This window comes from Mustela nigripes, chromosome 8 (genome assembly GCF_022355385.1).
Source record: "Mustela nigripes isolate SB6536 chromosome 8, MUSNIG.SB6536, whole genome shotgun sequence".
NCBI lineage: Eukaryota > Metazoa > Chordata > Mammalia > Carnivora > Mustelidae > Mustela > Mustela nigripes.
The window spans coordinates 70,455,352-70,480,390 of record NC_081564.1 but is presented as its reverse complement, the minus strand read 5'-3'; the positions used below and the strand labels follow the sequence as shown (position 1 = coordinate 70,480,390).

General features: G+C 37.6%; 1 protein-coding gene across 1 annotated transcript in view; it reads right to left on the bottom strand.

Moving 5' to 3' along the window:
* DCC (DCC netrin 1 receptor) overlaps positions 1-25,039 on the bottom strand; it is a 771,150-nt gene that overhangs the window by 107,567 nt on the left and 638,544 nt on the right. Inside the window, exons 16-18 of the mRNA XM_059408072.1 lie at positions 16,269-16,364; positions 10,630-10,862; positions 5,451-5,589 (exon numbers count right to left, since the gene is read on the bottom strand). Coding sequence (XP_059264055.1) covers positions 5,451-5,589; positions 10,630-10,862; positions 16,269-16,364 — 468 coding nt within the window. The remainder of the gene's footprint in view (positions 1-5,450; positions 5,590-10,629; positions 10,863-16,268; positions 16,365-25,039) is intronic.

The window sequence follows — 25,039 nt, the reverse complement described above, 5'->3', positions numbered from 1 at the left end:
AGGTATAAATAGAGAGAGGAGAGCAGAATATGTATGAATGCGGGGGAGAAAAGTATAATGGATATTTCTAAGCGAGGACCGCACTAAACATGTACAAATCATTATAAAAACAAAGAAATGTACACATACTTCATGAGATTGATGGCTACATGTCTCCCAGAGACACAGTCCTGCTACAACTGTAGGATTTCAAAACAAAAACGTCACCTAATTCTATATTTTCTTAAAAGCAAGAAGAAGGAAAAAAAAGGAATGAATGTAAATGCAGGTTAAGACATCTTGCTTAGATTCTAGGTATCTCTTAGCAAGAAGGCAAAGGAATATTTGAAAATAGAGAAGGTATGGAATCTGTGAAGGTCTTAATATCAGCCTGGCATGGAAAAGAAGGCATGAGACCTTGGCGGGGGGGAGGGGGGTGCTTAGAGCTTCTTTTCCCACATGTTGTTGAAATGGGCCAGAATTTATCATTCCAAGATAAGCCTCTTTGGCATAAGGGTTATTTTAGGCTGATTATTTTTAAGAAACAGTATACACAGGGAAAGCTCTGAAAACTTAGTAGATGTTACCCTTTTACAAGAGAAATTTTGTATTTATGAGTGTCTCCCTCTCTGTATCAGGAAGAGGAGGTTGATAAAATCTCTAGAAACTCTTATTAGGGAGAAGGTTGGAACTTAAATCTGCCTAATAACAACACCCTTGTCTATTGTGATTTACCTGAAAACCTCCCATAACTGGCTCCCCAAACCTCAGTGTGTTCTTCTGTTTTAAGTTGGAGATTGTATTTAAGGTGATGGCTTGGGCCATTTCAGGGAGCTAATTCTGTTCCTGGGTATCCTCTATGTATAGAGGAGATACGCATATTATTAAATTCCTCTTTGTTTTTCTGCTATTGACCTATCTTTTATTATAGTGGGGTCTCAGCCAAGAACCTAAAAAAATAAAGAGAAATTATTTTTCCTCCTACATTGAGCTCAACAAAATTTTAAATATATTTTAAAGGCGGCAGTAAACTGGCCAAGCCAGTCTGGTATCTTTCAGTCTCCTTTAGATGCGTTTTCTCATTGTCTATGCTTTGAAATGCAGTGAGTTTTCCTTCTAGGCAAAGTATAATACTCCAAGTCAATTACTGACAGTCTCTTTTGCTAGGGTTAGGTAGTTTGACATGGGAAATTTTGGAACATGTCTAAGATCTACAGTTGGGTTCTAGAGGAATTTTCAGATCTCTGCACGAGAATATTTGTGTATTACAAGATAGGTATAACTTGGTCTACTTCTGAAGTCTTCACTCTTGCCATTCTCTTTAGCCCTCACATTGACCCTATCATGCAGAATCTGAGCATCCCTACTTCTGTTTCTTTTCCTGCATATAACTTCAAATGGATGAGACACCAAACATTTCCATTGATCATAACATTTTATTTTATTATTTTTTTTAAGATTTTTATTCATTTACTTGACAGAGAGAGATCACAAGTAGGCAGAGACGCAGGCAGAGAGAAAGGAGGAAGCAGGCTCCCTGCTGAGCAGAGAGCCCGATGCGGCACTCGATCCCAGGACTCTGGGATCATGACCTGAGCCGAAGGCAGAGGCTTAACCCATTGAGCCACCCAAGTGCCCCATCATAACATTTTATTTTTAATGCACTGATTCTCAAAGCCACTAGTATTCCACATTAATCAATCATAATTACCTAATCATAATAGAATACCCTGACAAGATACTTAATATATTTAAATTAAGGGAAAAAAAAAGCAGAAGGAACATACATAGGTCCAGTGCAGTTGAATCCTGAGTAAAGAAACTGCATATTATATATTTTTAAAATATTTATTTGACAAACAGAGATCACAAGTAGGCAGAGAGAAAGGTGGGGGTTGGGGGGTGCGGTTAGCAGGCTCTCTGCTGAGTAGGGAGCCTGATGCCGGGCTCCATTCCAGGACCCTGAGATCATGACCTGAGTCAAAGGCAGAGGCTTAACCCACGAAGCCACACAGGCGCCCCATGTATATGGTTTTAGTGAAACAAGAACAAAGACATTCTTGCAGGAAAAGAAGATTTGTTATAGCAAAATGCCAAAGAGGTAATACTACCTTGAGAAGAGTTATTCTCGTAAAGGGTTCATTCAGGATGTTTCCTAAGCCAACAGGAAGGTAAAACATGGTCACAAATTGACTTAGAGTATTAGGCCAAGGATAATAAGGCATTGTCCTATTATGGAAGTAATTAAACGATAATCTTTCTAACTAGTCAGAATATTCTGTTTTCTTTTAATTGGGTTAAAATTCAAAATGACACTTATTTAGAAAATAGTCAAATGGTGATGATTAGATTGCTTCACTAAATCTGTTATGGTATTCAAAAAAGATAAAATGACTTCAGCTTCACCTAGCAAAATAATACACTGAACAGGTGGTTATTTAAAAAAAACCAAAACAATCTAACAACTAATCTATTTTAGGTGGTGTGTGCGTTTTTCTTTTTCCTCAAGCCCTGTGAATGTTGGTGAACAGAGATTCTGGTATTGGAATCAATAACTCAAATGTTTAGAATTATTGTATAAACTTCACACTATTTGGAGAGGAAGGAGGCCTTCACGATCTCAGGGCTGCCTACTGAGTCCAGCAGAACGGCTCTGGGCTCTTCCTCTCCCATCTCACAGGTTCTGCCTGGAGGAGACCTTTCAGAAATTCTTCACTGACTACCACTCTTCTTCAGAGTAAATGTAAATAAATGACACATAATAAGAGGAGCACCTTGTAGTGCAGTTGGTTAAGCATCCAACTCTTGGTTTTGGCTCAGTTCATGATCTCGGGGTGGTGGGATCAAAGCCCTAGTAGGGTTCTATGCTCAGCAGGGAACTACTTGAGTTTCTCTCTCTCTCTCTCCTGCTGCCCCTCCCCGCTGCCATCTCTTTCTTGCACTGTCCCTCTCTCTCAAATATATATGTATAATCATATTATATATAGATATATATTTGGGGTGCCAGCGTGGCTCAGTTAACTGCCTTTGGCTCAGGTTATGATCTCAGCAATGGAGCCCCAAGGAGGGCTGCTCAGCGGGGATTTTGCTTCTCCTTCTCTCTCTGCCCATCCCCCACTGCTCCTGCTCTTTCTTGCTTGCTGGTTCTCTCTCGCTTGTTCTTTCTCTCTCTCAAATAAAAAAAGACTTGGGGAGCCTGGGTGGCTCAGTCAGTTAAGCGGCTGCCTTTGGCTCAGGTCATGATCCCCGGAGTCTGGGATCGAGCCCCGCATTGGGCTCCTTGCTCTGCTGGGAACCTACTTTGTCTCCCTCTGCCTGCTTGCCTGCTGCTCCCCCTGCTTGTGCTCTCTGTCTCACTCTCTCTCTCTGTCTCTGTGTCAAATAAATAAAATCTTTTAATAAATAAATAAATAAAGTCTTTAAACAATGTAAATAAATAACAAATAATAAATATCAGGCCCTGGTATTGACTACACTTTCTTTTATAGCCTCATTTCCCTTTGTTGTCTGATGACTACTGCGCTCCACTCCCTCTGAACCACTCCTAAGTGTCTCTAGGAGACATATTTCTGATATTGGCTTGTGTACTTTTGTACAGGCTGCTTTCCTTTGAAGTCCCTGGAATGGGTCCCTGATGATCCACCCAGGCCATTGCTCAATTCTTTTCTTTCATGAAACCTCCCTTGATTTCTCCAGACAGAATTTATCCTTGGATCTGTTTGTTCAGATTCCAACTTGGCCAAAACTCTGCGGTTGTATTTCTTATGTGACTTAGGATTTTTGGCTTTCTTTTTTTTTTTTTTTTTCTCCTCTGAATGGTGTCAGGCAACCTTCAAGTTTTTTTCTATTTTACTTAACTGGAATAAAATTAAGGATTTATCACCTGGACAGAATGAAATGTTTTATTTTGAGGATTTGTCAACCACTCTTATCTTTATCACAAGCCATTTCAGCACAAATGCGTAACTATGCAGTCCCATACAGTCTTTATGTTACTGCAGAATTAGAAGCAAACCTAGAATTATTTCATTCACTTCCTTTCCTTCTAACAGCTATAAAGTCTGCAGACACTTGTGAATTACTTCTTGCTTCTCATCATCACCTGGGATCCCATCCACATGCTATTCACACTTCTGTCCAGATCATTATCTGTTTCGACAATCACCTTCCTACTATCCACTCTCTAGCAGTTAATATCTTATTGTCAGCAATGGGTCTCACCGTTGGTGTCCCTACAAGGTTATGCAGTTGATGAGAAATGAATAGGATATATTTATCAAGCCAGGTGTTAGGGCACACTTTATGTTCATGAAAGGGAAAAATGAATGAATTTGCTTGCTTGCTCCTTCTCTTTTGCTCAGGGAAGACCCAATGTCTTACTGGTTTATGTTTAACTCCTTTCGTCTCCTTTTAAGTAAAAAGGAAGAGCAGGACCCTTATTCTCCCCACAGAGCATAACCCATTCAGCATGTCTTATTTGTCCTAAGAAGCTGTGAGTATCTGGCATTCAGGGCAGAATTCTAAGAGAAAGAGTTAAAATATGTAAACATATAAAATAGAAGATTAAAAAAAGAGGGATGTTGGAATTAAATCAGACAAACTAGAAAACTTCTTATAGAAAGAAGTATCCACAAAAAGATAAAAAATATTAACAGTAAACTCTGAGTTAAGGAAGTAGCTTGGAAGAAATGCACTGCGATACCATGGGACAAATTCCAATGGAATTTTATTGGTACATATTTTTTTACATTTGGAAATGTGTGATGTAGTTTACCCCAAAACAGACTACCATGAAACCAACCAAACACTAGGTTAAACCCTGTATTCTCCAGATGTTGGGATTTCTGTGAACTGTAAAAGCCAAGTGCCCCACGTGTCTGTTAAGGTTATAAATTTAACCTTTATGATCCATAGTAAATGTGACTGGTAAAATTTACAGTGAATTACATTTTCCTGTGATTTGAACTATTTCGAATTGCATGAAGGTTTTCCATGCATTGTCTTATTTCTAAGGAGTGAACAGAACCACCCAGAAACTTCTTCCCAGCTGAGGTTATTTATGGTAAACATCAATGCAGTTATGGTTGTAATGCATCGTATCTAATTTCTTTCCAAAAAAAGTAAATACCCACCATGACTGCTAGTCAAAGCCTCAAATGTTTTGGACAGAGCTCAGTGCATGGATTTCGGCCTTTACTTGAAGGTATCGGAGAAAAGATTTATATTCAGATCTCCCAAGTTAATGTCCAGATTAAAACCAGCACTCAAACCACTGGGGACTCATTTTATTCTTTTCTAGAGTGGGGAGGATAATACTAGATATAAAAGTGCTTTGAACTACAAAGCATAAAATATTTTCTGCTGGATAAGGTATAACTTAGACATCATAGCACATGAATGTTCCAACTTCCACAAAACCTGGGAAACACCATCAAAAGCAGAAATTTGGAAGCAAGGCTCCTTTCACATACCTGCTTCATACGTGGTGGCATGTGCAGTCATGCTCCATGTGCTTGACCTTCTGTTTTTTGTTACCATGACCGAGAACTCATACATCGTGTTGGGTTTGAGGCCCGTTGCTGTGTAACTCAGAGATGTTGTGTCTTCTGACTGTACCAATGGGGAATAAACAAAGAGAAAAGATGAACTCTACCAACTTGCTTAGTCAAAGCATGTAAAGAGACAACCAAATAACAAACAAGGAGTCTATTTCCAAATAGCATAAGACCTAGGACACAGCACTTGCTCTGCTTCCTTTCTGTCAGCTAGTTTACACTGGCTAATTGTAGATCCAAAACACAATGGATCCAATCAGGTGCGGTGTTGTTCAGAGGGGCTGCTAGCTGATCAATTTTCCCAAGGAGGGCAGTAAGCACTGTGTCGGGACCAATTCTGCTTGCTTCTGTCAATTCCATTTTTAAGCTAATCTCCACTGACTTTAACTTTCATTTGTTTGTAATAACCAAAATCTTTTATTCCAGAAGTTTTAGTTTATATATTTTAAATAGATCATCATGATTATTTTTCACTAGTAATAAAAGCAATTTCTAAAGATCTGCTACTTATGATTTTTAAAAATATTCTTTATAGAACAAACTTTTAGTGTTCCCAGAATCTGTGGGGCTATTATAAAGAAAATAAACAAAAGAAATGTTGAATTGTGTGGTCTTCTTTTTATGCAAAGTTTACATGAAATGCACATTTAAGTATGGTCACTGGAGCAACTGATCAGGGAAGGAACAACAAATTGGATATGTATTAAAAGATTATAATTGTGTTAATATTATTTGTCTTTTGAATTCATTCTTTGTCTTTTGAATAGCAGGTTAAAGATATCTTACTAGAAAACAAAGTATCTATTTCTTTAGCAGCTTACTCAAGAGATCAAAATGGTAATGAAGAAAAAAAGAACCGGTTAATCTTCCAGGTTAATGAATATTTTCCATAGAATCAGGCAAATTTTGCCTTATTTATGCCTCTTATAAGTATCAATTTATGCTTGGTATTTAGATCTTGATTCTTTTCCAAAGTTTAATATTTACCTTCACTTTTATATTTATTACATTTTTAAATATCTCTGTTTAGAAAATCAAGGAGAGATCTTTTTCCCTATCTATGTCACACCTATCTCCTCCTATACTACTGTAGTATGGTGTATCTTTTTTATTCTACTATGAATCCTTAGATTATAGCTATGAAAATCCTACACTTCATTACAAAACCAAATAAATATTTAACTGTGCTAATAACATTTTGATGATGTGCCCATCCACCCTATTAAAGTGATGACCTTGTAAACATCTATCAGAAGCTCTTCTTTAAAATAACTGTAAAATGTGGGCCCTAAGTAAATGTAAAAATACTCTGTAGACTCAGGAAAATAGAATTTCATCAAATAAAACACAACATGGGCAGCTAGTATCTGACAGGCTGAAATATAACTTCCAAACCTGTCTTCTTTTACTACCATGAATACCTCTAAGTCTTAGAAATGGAAATAAGGGGAAGACATGGGACAATGAGTATTTTTCAGCTAGGAAGAAAAGATCATACTTTTATAAAACTAGTCTCTTTGAGCATAGACATCACTGGCATTTGGGAGGCTGCTAAGCAACACTGTCCTTGTTTGTGTTTTAGAATGACACTCTTGCATTCTGTAAATGCCAGGAATCCACTGGGTTTTCTCAGGAACCTCATGGAAGGTTATTGTTCAGAATAAATCATTAGCCTAGCAGCACTTTGGAAAATCATGGCCAGTTACTTGAGAGCATACAGTGCAACAGGTACTACCCCACTGAGCCTCAACTTACTCATCCATAAAATGGAGATAACCATAGCACTAACCTCCCAGCATTATTTAAAGTGTCTGTAAAGTAAAACATAGTATCTGGTCCAGGGAATGTATTAAATAAATGTTACCTACAATATTTCATGCATTGTCTAATGTGATATATAACTTTAGGCATGCGTTAACTTCCCTTTTGAATTGAAAATATCTTGAGGTCATGACTGAGTCTTGCACAACTTTGTATATTCTGTAATAGCTATGCTATATCTGGCAAGCACTAGTCAATATTCAGTGAATATATTTCAGATATAAATTTATATAAAACATCATGTGATTAATCATTTCAAAAGAATGTAAATTACAAAAAAATTTCCTCTTCTGATAAGGAAGATCAAGACAGAGTTTTAGATATAAATGTCTGGAATATGGCTTGATTTGGGATTAAATGAAGTATTCCTGTGGGGATAACTTTGGATAAAGACATTAAGTCACCTGAGTTCTAGCTGAAGTTTCATGGGAAATCTTTTCCAAGTTATACAACCTAATGATGTCTTCAAAAAGGAATCTACATACAGGTTTAACTACGGAGACCATTACTTTCTTTATAGTAGGTGTGGATATTCCAATCCTATAGATGAGAAAAATGGAAGTGAGCAAGTTCAGTGACATGACAGGACATAGCAAACCCAACTCCTGCACCTGGGTCATTGGACTTCATGTATTTATTCTTTTCCCCCTCTCTCTTGTATATATTCTGCCTACTGAATAAAACTATGCTTGGGAGTGAGATGAAATAATAAATAAGAAAGTTGTTTGAGAAGTTCACAGTGTAAAACCAAAGCCTTCTATTACCACTATCTGAAAAATGTAAGCTTATTTGTATTACTTTTTACCACTAACTGGCCATGATTTTCCAAAGTGCTGCTAGGCTAATGATTTATTCTGAACAATAACCTTCCATGAGGTTCCTGAGAAAACCCAGTGGATTCCTGGCATTTACAGAATGCAAGAGTGTCATTCTAAAACACAAACAAGGACCGCTATGTATGGTCTGTATTTATCCTTGCTATCCAACTTACCCCACCCTTTTCTCTAAAACTCTTCATCTCAGGGTAAGGTGTTTGCGAAGGGGGACAGAATGTTAGTAACTGAAAGCCTTAGGTCAGGGAAGATGGTGGGAAGAGGAACATTTAAAATCTAGTTTTTTGTTTGTTTTAAAGGTTTTATTTATTTATTTGACAGAGAGATATCACAAGTAGGCAGAGAGGCAGGCAGAGAGAGAGGAAGAAGCAGGCTCCCTGATGAGCAGAGAGCCTGACGCGGGGCTCAATCCCAGGACCCTGGGATCATGACCTGAGCGGAAGGCAGAGGCTTTAACCCACTGAGCCAGCCAGGTGCCCCGTTTTTGTTTTTGTTTTTATTTTTTTTTATTCCCAATCTTCAATCCATGACAGAAATCAGCCTCTGGTTACAAGGAATAGTTATTGGGTTGCGTCTTACTTTGCAGGCATTCTTTGTGAGACTCAATAATTCCATGTGTGCTGTATTAACTATTCAACTGAAATCATTTGCCTCAAGAAAATCTGGAACTTAAGCCATTCTGCAGAGAACAATCACTGTCCTTCAGAACATTTCACATACTGGCAAAGTACTCATGGCCATTCTGTGAAATGAATGTATTGACAGAGTAGAGCAATTATGAGCATAAAATTTTTAGAGTAGTCTTTTAAAAGTAAATGTAGAATTGGACAATCTGTATATAAAGAGAGCTTTTTTCAAAATGTCCTCATATGTTTCATTGGTTGTCTTATCTGATAATGTTATCTTTATTTATCGTTCTGCTGAGCCCTAAATCTAATACTGCAAGGAGACGGATAGGGTACTTAAAACTCATGTTATATCAATGATACTATTTGGACTTGCCTGGGGAATTTTTCCAAATACCTGACCTAGCAGGGTGACAGCACCAAAGAAAGCTTTTTAAAATGGTTTCAACTAAAAACTGATTTATGATGAAAAGTGAATTTTACAACACTTAAAAAGTTGAAAGAGACTAAAATCAGATGCAGCATGCCTACAGGAAGAGAGAGGCAGATTTACAATACTATTGGTGGGATTTTGCTTTAAGTCAGACACTCCCAAAGGAAATTGTCATCCCTGAAATCACCACTGGCTAGAAGCTAAATTAAGCAAGATGGCAGCTTCATGGAGAACACTGCATGAAATATCAGGAGACTAAAATTTTCTCCGAGAGAACGGATCATGTCTTCTCAGATAAGGGGCATCTGAAGGAGCTGGAGTGCCAGGATTGCACTACTGGTTCCTTGGTTATTTTTAGAGCTATCTTTTTCATCCCAAACCATCGTCTTGTGAAGGTTTATGTTTTAAATGTGTTTTCAGATATTATCTCACTTGAATAACTTACAGATTCTTTGAAGTGTATCAGTGGAACTAAGTGTCTTACTCCTTCCAAAATTATAAATAATATGTTAAGCAGCAACAACTAAACTGTGCGCAACTGCCTCTAGAATCTAGCACAGTTCTAGGGACATCGTAGGTACTTGACAGACCCCTGTTAATTTTCTCATTTAGACCACATTTTGTGTATTGTTTGCATACACTAACATTGTGGCAGGCTTAGGAGGTAAGAAAATTGTCCCTGCATACAGCTATTTGCTGGAGTTGCTAAGGCTGGCTGACAGAGACTTAAAAGAAGTAAAGACAATGCCTCCAGTATCTGTTTCTACTGAGCTCTTAGCAGGGTTGTAGGATGACTCAGTGAAAGGGGTTGGTCTAATGCATAATAGTTAAAGGGGAGTGTGCACTATGGTTTTCTTTACCACATGAGTGTGTTTCAAGGCTAACTGAGGAAGTAGATGCTAATGGCTTCGAGTGCTTTCTAAGGACTTTATAACAAAGTCTTCCGGTTGTGTTCCGAGGCATATGCACTATACAATGTGTCTCTGTAACATTAATAGGGTTGCCTTTTGTGTCCCATCTAGATTCCAAATAAAAGGAAAGACACCAACATCTACCCTGAAAAATGAATGTGGATCTCTGCTATTTTCTAAGGAAAATGGCATTCCCTTGTCCAGAATCGAATCATTTACACAAACGCAGCATCTGCTGGCATTTGAGTAACATTCGACATTTCTTGAGGTTGTTCTACCTTGCCTTAGAATTGCTTCCTAAGATACAATTATTCCCATTCTAATTTTAGATATTGAGTTATTAAAATGCTTTGTTTCCCATCTGGTGTCACTGCAGCAAAATGACTCACAACCGTCCAGGAAGCATTTAAAACAAGGTATTAAGCAAATGACAATTCATTTTAAATTTTACACTATCAGTTAGAACTTCACCTTGTATTTCGCATTCGCAGAAAAGCTGGTCCTCCACCGGACAGTGTAAAGTCGCACTTCAGATGTTTTTTGGTTCTTAGGGACAGAGTTGTCTGCCCAGCTGACCCTCACGGCATCGTAGGTAAGAGCCACAGCCTGTACACCTACTGGTGGGAGCATGGGGGTGGAGACATCTGGGACCGAGGTGGGGAAATCATCAAGCAAAGGATAATAATCAACTGGGTCAGTGGGATCTGGGGTTAAAAACCCGCCAAATGAAACAAACAAATAAATGCATAAATAAAAGAGTTAAAAAAAATAAATATCAGTGGTAACACGTCACGATGAGTTAAATGCATGGCAATAATGATGAAAGGGAACATGAGAAGAACAGAAAAAAAATACAATTAATTCAATCGGAAAACTCATTAGAAACAGTATTGCTTTATTACAAAAATAACTGACTATTTTCTGTAATTCACTCATTTCCCTATAGTGGTTTTATCAACTCCATTTTGGTGATCACTTCTAGCTATATATCCTAAAAGTCCATTTCTTCTTAGAATGTTGCACATTGTTTTCTAAAAGGTCTAGTATAGAACTTGTGGGTTTTATAACTATACAGATAGCTTAAATACCAAGATCAAAAGGAGCGTCTGGTGTATTTCCTCCTGGTAAGGAAATAAATGTCTATCCAGTATCTTTTTTTGTTTGTTTGTTTGCTTGTTTATTTTTCTCCTTTTCTATCTTGATTTGTTTCTCTAGTGCTTTCATTAATGCTTAGACTATATCTGCATAGTATTGTTTAGGCAAGAAATAAATAAAAAAGCCCAAAGGGCTCTGTGGTCTACAGCAATCCATCTACGGCTATGATTACGTAAAGCTAGCCTGACCAAGTCCATGGTTGTGTGGCCCAATGATATATTTGGTAAGTAGGTTTCTCCTAGCACTTGGGGTGGCAGGTTTTCAAAGACTGAAATCCTTAAAGAAAGTATGTAAGTAGCTGTTTTATCCACTTTCCCACAGAGTAATTCACTAAGGCTCTTAAAGCATACCTATATTCTGTATTACTTGTTCCAAAATGTCAAGTTCCATGGGAAGACTTTATGTTATCGACTAGGAAGACAGAATAAACTGTGTGAGGTACACACAGGCTTTGATCCTGATTAACATAATCAGAACCTGCGTGACGACATAATCTAAACCTGCTTTTAGAAAATTCTCTAGAAAAAATTTGTACTCATTTTTATGCTGTGGATATCACAGTCACAAGAGTTTATCTTGTGGCCATAACAAGAGTCCAGTTTTGAGTCCTTTGTAACTAAGACTTTTCAGTTTTTGAAATTTTACCTTTAAATCATGTAATATATATTCTCACTAACAAAGAAAAAAAAGCCCTCAGGCTGGGCATATAATGACATTTGGGGAGCTGACCTGCTAAAATGTAGAGTTTCTGAAGGAGTGTACATAAAGAGTTTATATTTTTAAATAGCCTAGTTCCAAGCACAGCAGATGCTGGCTGGTTTTTGATGATTACTTCACTTTGTCCACTATATTTCAAATGCCTATCCCCTACTTATTACTGTGTTTTCCAATGAATTATTTAGTAGTTTACTGGGCTGTGGTCTTTGGAGCAAAATATAAAACCTGAAAACAAAAACAGAACAAAAGGAAAGGGGAAAAAAAAGAGAAAGAGAGAGAAAGAAAAATGTGTGTTTAAAATTTAATGACAGAGCCCAGGCTTTCTGTATTTCCTTTGATGTGTCTTTTTATTAAGGGCTCCTTTAAACCCAAATGGATTTATGAAATGATGAAGGGGGAGCTGAAGAGCCTCCAGGAGGATCCCAATCAGTCACCAGGTTGGTGCATCGGTGGCAGGTGTTTTGGCCAGACTGAAGCAGGTACTGCCTCCCTTGTTTCTATTCTTAGCCGACTTTCCAAGAAGAATGTTATACATACAGGAAGACTATTCTGAATCACAGACTTCTTTTTTGACCAACCTACATACTGTGTTATACTGTATTTGCTGTTTCTTTGCTTAACCTGGTTTTTAAACCTATATGAATTTCATCCTACGCCACAGGTGTCATATATAAGGTTTCAAAAAGTGATTCTACTTGGAGAAATACTAATACTCAATCTGGCTGTTTCTGGATTTTACAACAGTCTATTTTTCATGACCTGTGGAGTTTCTTGAAGTCTCAGCTTCCAGAATGCGTCCCTCAAATTTCAAATTATGTTTGTTGGTAGTTATCTATGGACTTACATAACTTAAGAATTTCTATCTCTGGCTAAGCTTTTCTTGACTTTTTTTTTAGTGGATTTGTTTTCAGGAATGGGTTGTCATTTTACTTGCCATCTCCTTTAAATCTGTACTGTCTAATACAAGAGACACTAATCACATGGATAGTTTACATTTAAATTATTAAAATTAAATGCAATTTAAAAATCACTTCTTCTGTTGCACTAGCCAATTTTAAGCATCCTATGGCCATTTATGCCATCTTGGTTAGTATAGATATAGAGCTTTTCCAACAAAGCAGAATGTTCTAGTGGATAGCAAGCACTATTCTAAATACATATATGCTACATGCACTGCTCATTACATTTCTGAGTAGTTAAATTAAAAACTGAGCACAGAAACTGAGTAGTTAAATTATAAGCATTTTTTTTTGTTAAGAAAACATTTCTTGAAAAAAAGACATTTTTGTTGCTAAATAACTTTTTTTTTTTTTTTTGCAATTTTTAGGTGCCTTACATGTTGTTGATTTGCAGTGGTTATAGTCAAGAGTAAAAACTAAATAAATTAAAAATTAAAAATAAAATAAAAAACATAGTCTCAAACTTTTTGCTAAAAAGAGAAGCCCATGCAGTTCCTAATAAGTATTTTGGTAGAGTTCATGAATTTTCAGTTCACATACTAACATTCCAAACCAGCTTTTAAAAATAATAACATAATTTTACATCTGGATTATACTTCATTCAGACAGTGATAAAACAGTTGAGAATAAGCAAAATCAAGCAACCCAACTCCTTATTCCCCGGCCTTCTCCAAGCTCAACTTGTCTTGTTCTTGCAACAATAAGAACGAGAAAGCTCTACTGCACGAATAAAACTCTTGACACGCTCCTTTGACCCAGTGAAACTTTCCTCTGCTCTCATCCTCATATGCTCCGGATGAGATGGGGCCCCAGAGATGAGACCCACTGAAGAGCAGGTGTTAGCGGAAATCATCACGGCCTGATACTTACTCCAGCCTGACGCACTTATTGCCTCCGATTTTTTATTCACTTGATGCTGGCCTCTTCTAAGTCTGCTCATGGGAATACTTGCAGAATTCAGAGACAGAGCACTATGACACATTTACTGATAGAATTTCCCCCAGAACCTTAACCTTTGATTCTATTTATTTGTCCTCTGTTCTCTATGACATGTGGAAACCATAAAATAAGTCTGCCACATCCTTCCCGTTAGAAAGGACTGGCTTTATTCACTCCTCTTCAACCTTGCCCTAGTGACTTGACTTCAGTAAGGAAATGCCTCACATGATGTCCAACTTTTGGTATCCATTCATCCCCCCAGATGCATTAGGATTAGAATCCTAGCAGGAAAAAATAGTCTTATGGATCACTGGTGTTTTAGAAACCACTCTGGGAATGCCGTATGCCAAGGATTAAAGAATGACAACAAAAGTGAAGGCAGAAGTTAATGTCCCAAATGGTTCTTTGTGAGCAGCTTATCTTTGGTTCATGTAAACTTTATTTTTGCTACCACTGCTTTTTGCTCAAAATTGATTTTTTTTTTTTTTGATCACCTGAGTGTCCCTTCTTTGTGGGCTTTAGTTTTGGCAAGAAAGTAGTGTTTGAAAAGACTAGCCATAGTATAATTTGTGTGGCCTGATCACAATCTCAAGGACACACTGATGAGCAAGTCCTCAACATCTTTTACCACACACAGGAAAGAGATGGCTTACTGGATGCAAATTATGGGAAGGACAAATACAGCTAAAGTGACCTGCTATCTCCCAAAGAACCCTGCTACTGACAGAATAAGAGAATAGGGGGAAGTGAAAATTCTAGATACCCTCCATCATGTTACCTCATGGTTTCCTATTTTTGACCTCCATCTGCCTCATGTATTTAGAGATAATGTGTTTGATAGTAGACATTCTCTCAGGGAATACTTCTTATTTGCCCTTTTCGAGAGACATGGTTCCCTTTGATAACACAATGAGGGAGCCATGCTGTCTCCACAGATAAATGAATACATTGACACATACCCAAAATTTTGCATACCTTTTTAGGCAGATTGTAGACCTTGAAAACAGCAACCAAAGATTCAAGCAAACTCTGGATCAACTTTGCCTCACAAAGAAAATCTGGCTGAAATCAACGAAGTGATGGTATATTTGGAAACCATCATGGGACAACTGGGAATTCACTTTACAACTGTGTATTCGCAAGACAGTCTATGAATGGAGTTTGTGGGTTTGGAAAACAAACTGTACCAAGTTTACATAATTTAAGTGGATCCCACTATTTATTCTATGCTGACTTATTCCTCCTTGTCAGGACTTCATACTCAGGCACCAAGTAGTTTTCCATGTTCTCTATGAAATTCTGCTCTCAGATCCTTTATTCTCATTAAGGTGAAAGTAACTGATGAGTTAAAGGAGCTCTGAGGCTTTTGGGTTTTGAAAGGAGGCAGGATCAAAGAATTCATTAAAAAGATGGACCTCCTGGGTTTTGCTTTCAGACTTCAGACATAAGGCTATTGGGGATGGTTGTGTGACTTTCCAGTGACTCTGAACAGCACTCCAGGGGTGGTATTTATTCTATTTTTGAGTAAGGCAGCCTTGGTCACAAATAGTCTCTGTAAAACTAAATAAATTAATAAATAACTATATAACAATAAACAATAAAACGTCCTGAATCTCACTCCTCTTACCCTTTCCTTTCTGAGTTCCTTGGGCTCTTTTTCTCTCATGTGCTGCCTTTATGGTCCAACTCACATAAGAATTCCCAGAGGTCTAAAACCCTGGAGGGTGCCAGTCCTTTCAATGTCATAGGCTCTGAGAACTGTTGGGGTGACCTATAGGCCTGGCTCAGGAAAAGTCCACCCCTCCGACTCAGACTAGTCCAAACCAGTCCCAGGAGGTAGGTCCTTCCTTGTCAGGTTAGACTGAAGGATCCTCTGTAGAGAAGCAAGTGGCCATTTGGGCATTGGGTGGCTTTTGCACAGAAACGTTCTTGCCTGATTTGCAAGATGAGACAAGGTTGCTCAACAGAATGAAGAGTGGTATTGGGCTACCAAAATATGAGCTGCTGAGATAAGAAAGAGAAGGAGAGATCTATATTCTCTGAATCCACATATTAATTTATAGACTGACTTTCTCTCAGTTTTGTAAACCAAGAAAAAAATGAACTATGTATGTGTGTATACATATACACACACATATATGTATACACACATATACACAAATACGTATGCACACATACACACTCAACGCTCAGAACACAACTAAATACATTTTGCTTGTTCGTGTTTTTGTGTTTTTTTTCTGTTGTATTTTGTTTTATTTTTTAATTTTTTAATTTTTTTCCCACCGCAACTCAAACATTGGCTACCTCGTCATAAGATGATGAACTATTTCAGCTTACCTGTTATAGATCTGGTGGTAGCACTTTCATAAAGTGGCACTCCTTCTCCGGCATTGTTAAAAGCTTTTAGGGAGATTACGTAATGGGAGCTGGACTCTGGAGAAAAACAGAAAGAAAATAAACATGCTGATTTATTTAGTGTACTGAAATAGGGTAAACATTTTCCTGCCATAAAACCTAATACAACCTATTAAGTAAGGTGTTTAGGAATGAAGAAGTTTGATTCTGGGAGGAAGGGGGCAGTGGTGACAATACAGCTTTTAATCTTCCTAAATCTCCACATAAATAGAGACTGACTAGATAGACAACCACGAGTATTTGGACAATTATAACAAACGTAGATGAGTTATACTCTCAGACCCTGAAATACAATTGCATGTGGACAAACTATCAACACTCTTAGGACTTGTAAGTTATCAGCATCTGGGTAGGAGAAATCAGAGAGAGGCATCAAACTTGAAAACAGGATAATTCTAAAATAACTATCAACTAATGCTAGAAAATGCAACAGAACAATCTGAGGATGGTATATGTAAAACTCAAAACTACCCTGCAAAATCTCCTTTCCAGGACAGAACCTACACAGGGGACAAACAGCTGGGAACAGACTTAAAACTTGAGCAGACAGAAGCAACAGAAATGAAGGGAAGAGAGTGTCCAGATAAATTCAAAGAGAAAAGTCATGAAAACTTGGAAAACAAGCGGCTGTATAGTTTTTAGTGTGCTTCAGGGGTTGGCCAAATTTTCTTGTAAAGGGCCCAGATCATAAATATTTAGCTCGGCAGCCCACATGTTTTCTGTCATGAACTCACCTGCATTTTTTTGGTTTGTTTACAACTCTTCAAAAGTATAAAAACCATACTTGGTTCAGTGAGGTTCAAACAAAGATAGGACTTGGGCCAGCTGTAACCCGCCCCCCAGGCTATAGTCTGCTGAGCCCTCAGCTCTGGTCTAATGAAAACAACAGGAGAGGGAGCTCTGTGTATTTAGAAAAGCTATTTGAGCATCTAGGAATGTAGGGAAACAGGTCATGTGAAGGAAAGCAAGCAACAAAAATCTGTTGAGGCTAAATGTCTTACAAAATATACTGAGGAGAATACCATTCCTGTAGACAAACAGAGATAAAAAAATATGCAAGGAAAGTAGATCAAACCTTTGAAATTTATTATTTCAAAATGAGGTAAACAACACTAAGAAAATTAAATGCCAGATATGTAAGAGTAATATAAATGAGCATTAGGAAAAAAACAAAAACAAAACTCAGAAATGAGGTAGTATAACTCAATGCAGGCTAAGTAAAAAAAAAAAATCTAAAAAATTAAAAAGAGTAAAAAGTAAAGAAAATAAAAGGAGTAACTAGAGGACCAAACAAGTACAAGGATAAACAAAACAAGAGGAAATCAAGAGAGAGTCAAAGAAAATTGGGGAAAGAGTGACGAATAGAAGAGAAGGAAGGTCTAACTGATGAGTAATAGTTTTCCTTGAGGAGGAAAACCAAAGAAAGGGAACAGAACAAATACCACAGAGTAATTCAAGACATTTTTGCTGAGTTTAAAAAAAAAAAAAAAAAAAAAAAGGGCGCCTGGGTGGCTCAGTGGGTTAAGCCGCTGCCTTCCGCTCAGGTCATGATCTCAGGGTCCTGGGATCGAGGCCCGCGTTGGGCTCTCTGCTCAGCAGGGAGCCTGCTTCCCTCCCTCTCTCTCTGCCTGCCTCTCTGTCTACTTGTGATCTCTCTCTGTCAAATAAATAAATAAAATATTAAAAAAAAATTTTAGGTATCTGGACAGAAAGAATACATGAGTTGCAAAGGGGAAACTTAAATTATGATCTGGCTTTTGGACAGCCACATTTTATGCCAGAGGGAGCTGAGGTAATTTATTTGGGATACCCAAGGTAAAAAAAAAAAAAGGGGGGGGGATTCAAGGATTTTATAGTTAACAGAAGTTAGTTTAAATAAAAAGGGCACAGCCAAGCTGTTATCAACATTTAAGCAACCAGGGAGCATTTCTCCCGTGATCCTGAGAACTACAAACCACTGAGAAATGAGCTCCTCAATGACCACGGAAGATAACCCAACAGCAAACTGGTGAAAAACGAATGTTAGGAACTAAGACTAAGTGAGATTTTGTTTTGTAATGGCTACATGGTCTTCTGTTGTAGCTAACCTATAATTGTAAGTCAAAAATAAGGGAACCTGGGGGTAGTGTGTATGTAAAAATTAATGTTTCAATAGTTATTATGGATGGTGATACTATTATTATTGTTATTCTGAGACTAATGTAACATGGGATAAAGCAAATGAATAATCATGAGAAATAGTAATTCTATTATCTCCTGTGTCCTTGAGAACCAGGAGATTAGTGTAGATGGGAGAACATACTGATGTGCAATAGAAGAGGTATGGAAAGTCTCCTGTTCTTAGAATTCAACCAGAAAATCAGTTTCAACTCAAAAGGTATTTTATGTCTGTCCTAGTTCTATTCACTGAAGAAGCCTAGAGACATTGTTAGTAAAAAGGACCCCTAATGCCCAAACTGGAATTTTGGAAAAAAATAAAATAAATAAAATAATTTTTTTTTCTTTGCAAGAAACAAGGGTTTTTTGTAAAATGGTCTGAGATAGGACACATATCAATGGATCCTAAAACAAATAGAAAGGAAACAATCAAACACTAATGGGCTCACGACAATGGGTTCAGGAATCAAATCAAAGAGGCTTCCACAGACCAAAGATGAAGACAACCTGAATAAGAGCTGCAATGAGTGGAGACTCAACAAACAAACATGAATGTATGAATTCATAAAGATATTTAAAAAAAAATAAAAGTCAGTCACTTCTGAGGTTGACCGAGAACCAAATCATTATCTTGAAAGCCAGGTAAAAAATCAGACATTTATTATGATTTTCCTAAATAAACTTTTCGGCTGTGTAACCACACAGCATGTGAGGGGAACTGTACCCTTAAAATATTCCAACTAGCAAGTGAAAACTCAATGATAGAATTCAAATATTACTATGTTGCGGCCCCAATGAACAAATGGACCTGGGTATTAAGCACTCATGATTGCTAAGATAAAATGGAGAAACCCTGGCATTATGTGTCTTCTTTTTAAATTTTTTTTAATTTTCATTTTTTAAATTAACATATAATGTATTATTAGCCCCAGCGGTACAGGTCTGTGAATTGTCAGGCTTACACATTTCACAGCACTCACCATAGCACATACCCTCCCCAGTGTCCATAACCCAACCACCCTCTCCCTACCCCGCGGCCCCTCCCACGCCCACCCCCGCAACCCTCAGTTTGTTTTATGAGGGCATGATGTGTCTTCTAAAGAAAGAACACACTCGTTCTAGAGTCTTCCCCAAGGATGGAACCTACTTAGTCTGATCCAAATAACAGTTTGCAGGAAATAGAGCAAAGAAAGAGTTCAAGTCCAACTTACAGTAATTCACTAAGCTATATATTTGTTGCTTGTAGTTTTCTGTATCTGTCTTTTACTTTACAATTAAAAAAGTTTTAAAAATGACTGGATTTATCTCTGACAGCGAATGTTCTTTGAAAATTGATTAGATGGCTTTTTTTTTCATGAGATTTAATGTGACCCAAATATTAGCATTCGAGATATTGACATTCCAAACCACAATGACACGAGAGCCACAATACAGCCCGAGGAATAAAATAAAATTATATTTAATGTTGTCAAAGGGCTTCTATTAAGTGAATTGCTTCTTCTACAAGAGCAGATATTTCTTTATTAATTTTTGCTGTCAACCTAGTTTACCAATAAGAAAGTCATCGGTCTACGAGTGTTAAATGCTCTTGGAGCATATATAAAAGACAGACCTCTATTGCCAGGTTACAATCATAATTCTGGGCAGAGAAAACAATGAACAATGAAAGACTACATTAAATTAAGTAGTACAGTGTGTGATACAACTTGTGAATGCTATGTGAGCTTAGAGATCTGGAAAATTAGTGAGGGACTAGGTCACCTGAGACTTCTTGGCAGATAAGGACTTGGTACAAGGGCTTGAAGGTATGGGCAGGATTTAGAGATAAAAATGATTGGGAGTAGAAAACAATATCAGGGAAATGATGCATGTCAAAAATATAGTCAGATGGGTCAGCAAAAATACTTCTCTACTAGGAAACATCCTTTATAGTTACTGTTTTGGGTACAAAGTCTGGTTTCAAATATACGATTTATCCATACAACTACAATGTAAACATTTGCATCAGGGTCAAGATCTATAAAATTGCCTTGCTGTGGGTCAAATTGCAGAAAACGTCTATTTGCATTTATCTATGTCTTTGTTTATGGAGGGAGTGAAAGAGAGCTCAGCAGTTCCAACACTCATGTGCTTGGGAGCTAGGATTTCGATTTCTATTTGATTTGGTTTGGTTTTACTTTTTAAATCTGAAGGAGAGAGAAGAGGAAAAAGGAAAAAAGATAGGGAGAGAGAGAGACAGAGAGATTTACTAACAGTGTATGAGAGGATGCTAGACAGTAATTCTCTAAGTACTTCACGTAAGGAATGGAGCCACCAATCCAAGATGTTATTAGCATATGGAAGGCAGTCTTCTAGGCTATCAGCATATGGAAGGTAAGCCACAAATCTGTAACCTCAGATTCCCATATACACAAATACATGCAAATCTACCCATATTCATGGAAAAATAAATGATGAAGTCTGGGCTTCCTTAAGCAGCATGTCAACCATAAGATCAACAGCAACAAATGAGACACTATAAGGATGTAAGGATGGTGTAATAAAATTATAAAGCAGGTCTCATTTATGCAAGGTGATTAAATATGATTGTTTCATGCTGACTTCTCTGCTTGGAATTCATAGTGAAGACTGACTTGATCAGAGGTTCTTTACTTCCTGCTCAGAGTTCAGAGCTGAAGCTCACAGATAGTATGGTCTATGAGACGTTGAATTCATGCCTTCATCTCTGTCCACCGCTCGCAGCTGCCCAGTTCATACCTCCTTAGAAAACATGCTCTGAGAGCTTCTGCAACATTTGTGCACTATTGGTTTTCTGTCTTTTGGAGTGCATATTATTTTTCATTTAAGAGGAAAATAATGTGTCTTAGCTGGTTCATTTTCATTTTACTACTTTGAATTTTTATTTCAATCTGAATTTTAACAACACGTGCGCCTCATCTAGCTGCTCTCTGGCTCCCAAGCAGTATTTATAATTTCTTAATCTCTCTCCCATAGTAACTGTGAGATAAATGTCATTTCAATACTGACGCTTGCTTACAAGTCTCTGATGACCTGAGTAATGGCAGCTTCTTCCACATGATGGCTAGCCATGGATAGGCTAGCAAAGACTCTGGAGTTTTAGAATTTCTTAGCTATTGAATTAATGAGTTACACAAATTGCTAAATTCCACAGATCCCAACTATGCTGTGCACACCCTAGGGGAGACCAAGCTTTAATTTAAATAAAATGTGGTAATGGCTTAGCCTTGGGAAAGGAAAACAGATTTGCAATGGAGTTGTAACTGATATAAGAATATCCCTCAGAGCTCGGGGTCCTGGGGATGATCTGGTCTGGGTTTCTCCTGTTTTTGGTTAGTAATTTAAGGGTGAGGTAAGTTCATTGACTTTTCTAAAAGAACATAGAGCTACCAAGGAAATAAAAGACCAAGGTCAAAGCCACAATTGTTTTGTCTACCTCTTCCTCCCCTTTTTATGGAAAAAACAAAGAAACAAAAATTAATCAAACAAACAAACAAAAAAAACCCTTTCCTTTATGTTCTTCATACTCTACCCTCTCATCAACATCTTTTGAGCTTCCCCTGGCCTCTGTATAGTGCTTTGGTCAAATGCATCTGAATCTCCTAAGAAAGCAACAGGAATATTGCATGCCCTCAACAGAGCTTGCAGTAATGAATCAACCTGAACAATAATAACAAAAATATCACTCAGTTATTGGTTAATAGTGGACAGTGGGCTTTGATCAGTGGGCTTTGATCCCCTTTATATTGTGATATTGGCCTCTTGTTTGTGTGTTGAGGGGGAGAGAGGCAGGGAGCAACCTAGAGGTTTTCTCCCGGTACAAAAGGAGAGTGTCATTTATGGGCGCACCACTAGAGGGCAATGTGGAGCTATTTTCCTGCACATGCTCAGAGCTCTTAAACTTTAAAACCGGTGAATCACAAAAGAATTGCCTGGAATTGCTCCCTCTATAGAAGAATCAAATGAGTTAAGCACATTTAATATCATAATGAATTCCAAATGAATTAATCATTAATTATGGTCAGACTCCATTGTTCAGGAATACACTTCATGACAGTTATGACAGCAAATTTATTTTTTGGATTTACGGAAATGATGCAGATACATGGCTTGAAAATGTACCAGTTGCCTGTGGAAAACAAAGTACAGCAGTATTTTTTTTCGTTTGAATTCACTGTGATCAAATCACACTGAAATAACTTGGATTTTGGTAGATGTCCATGGGAATTATTTTTAATTATGGATATTCTCAGTGATTCCACAGGTTTCAAATTATTGATCAGGTTTTCATCACTATTTGGCCAACCTTTCTCACAGAATGAATTGGACTGGGATAAGGGAGGCTGAAAAAAGTACTTAATAACCCTCTGAGCCTCTAAAACACATGGTCCCGGCAAGTATCTCTTCTATGACCAGGAAAAAAAAAAAAAAGGAATAAAGGCATATTCACTGATTATGAGAGCTGTAGAGACAAGGGATCGGCAATAGAGAGGCTTCTTGGTTCTCCTTCCCCAAAAACTTGGTAGGTGAGAGACCCATTATTCTAAGAGCCTTTGTTGAGGTTTTCTTGAAGCTAGTGAGATGAATGGCTTTCTGGGGTGGAGAGAGTGAATCAAAAGACCTGTGGAAAGTTCCTCAGGGACTAAACCAACATGCCTTACATGGTAACAAAAGTGAAGAGAAGAACATCATTATTTTTAATTAATATTTGGGATGAATTAAACGCCCCTGGCATGTGCCAGATTGACAACCTGTAGCCCTTTACTCATTACAGATTATGTACTTCACTCAGTGGCCCCCCTCCAAGCCAAGAGCTTGTCAGGGCCCAGTCTCCATGTCCCTGCATCTTTTGCCCTTCCCATTAGCACTGCCAACCAGTCAATTAGAGAAAATTAGAGTGGTAGCTGTTTTCTTAATGTGGAAGCCTGCTCGTTACAGGGAACCAGGGCTACGTGCACACAGAGTCCAGGCCAACCGATGGCTGTCAGATGGTAAATGTTATTGGACACTTCTGACCCCACTGGACCTAAACCATTTAATTAAATGTAATGGGTGTATAGCAAATAGATCTGATTGCATTGATCTCCTAAAAGGATGAGTAATTCATATTTGAGAAAGATGCCATTTATATAATACATTCAATATTCAATTCTATGTTATTGCATATATGTCTTTGCAAATTTAATTAATAGCTAATCTAACTAGCACCCTTATGAAGCTTTTGCTTTGTTTCATTTTACTTTTCCTTTGCCAAAGAATGGTCACATTATAACGTGACTTGCTCACTAACCAGTCTTTAAAGGTTCCAGACACTCGGCTAGTTTATGTGAGTTGAATTATGGGTTTCTTGCTATTGTTGTTGTTTTGTTTTGTTTTTACCTACCAAGGTCTATCACCCACCAGGAGAGAAGTCAGGTAAAAATAAACTTTATAAGAGATGTTTTAGTGCTTGGCAGATAGAAGATGCTTAACAAATATTTGTTAAATTGATGAATGTATGAGACCCAATAAGGCTATATTACTTACTGAAGTTTAAACAGCAAGCCCCTAATCAATCTGAATGCAGAATTCAGATTTCTTGATCCCAAATTGCACTTTCTGATACTTGTAGGCTCATGAAAAACTTCCACTGAGATTGTACAACATTTCCCCTTCTCGCCTGCAAATTCACATTTAACTATTCTTGATCCATTCATCTGTTTATTCACTTATCAATCATCATTGAACATCTTCTGTGTGCAAGAACTGGTTTTAAGTTTTCGAGGGCATCTAAAGATAAAGGGGGAAAAACCCTTCCTGTGCCTTGATGAGTCTCCCAGTTTTATTGGGAAACAATCGACATAGATTATCGTACAAGTTGAAGGCGTACAGCATGATGATTTGACGTACATATAGAGAAATGATTACAATAGGTTCAGCTAACACCCATCTTCTCATATAGATAAAAAAGGAAAAGAAAATCTCCTTGTGATGAGAACTGTTAGGATTTATTCTCTTAACAACTTTCTTATCCGTCCTACAGCGGCATTAGCTTTAGTCATTGTGTGGTACGTAACATCCCTAGTATGTATCTATCCTTTAACTGCCCATTTAACCTTTGGACCCTCTTCCTCCAACTCCCCCTCCCTCTCCTCTTCTTCTGGTGACCACAAGTCTGATCTCTTTTTTGTAAGTTCTTTGTTGTTGTTGTTTTTAGGTTCCTCATATAAATGAGATCATATGGTATTTGTCTTTGTCAGACTCACTTCACTTAGCGTAATACCTCAAGGTCTATCTATGTTGTTACAGATGGTAGAATTTCCTCAATTTTTAGAATTTCCTCAATGAATAATATGACTGTGTGTATACACACACTCACTCTCTCTCTCTTCCTCTTTCTCTCTCTCTCTCTTTCTCTCTCTCTCTCTCTCTCACACACACACACACACATAAGCAATATGGTACAGCTGCTTTAGCCATTCATCATTGATGGGCACTTAGATTATTTCCATGTTTTGGCTATGGTAAATAATGTTGTG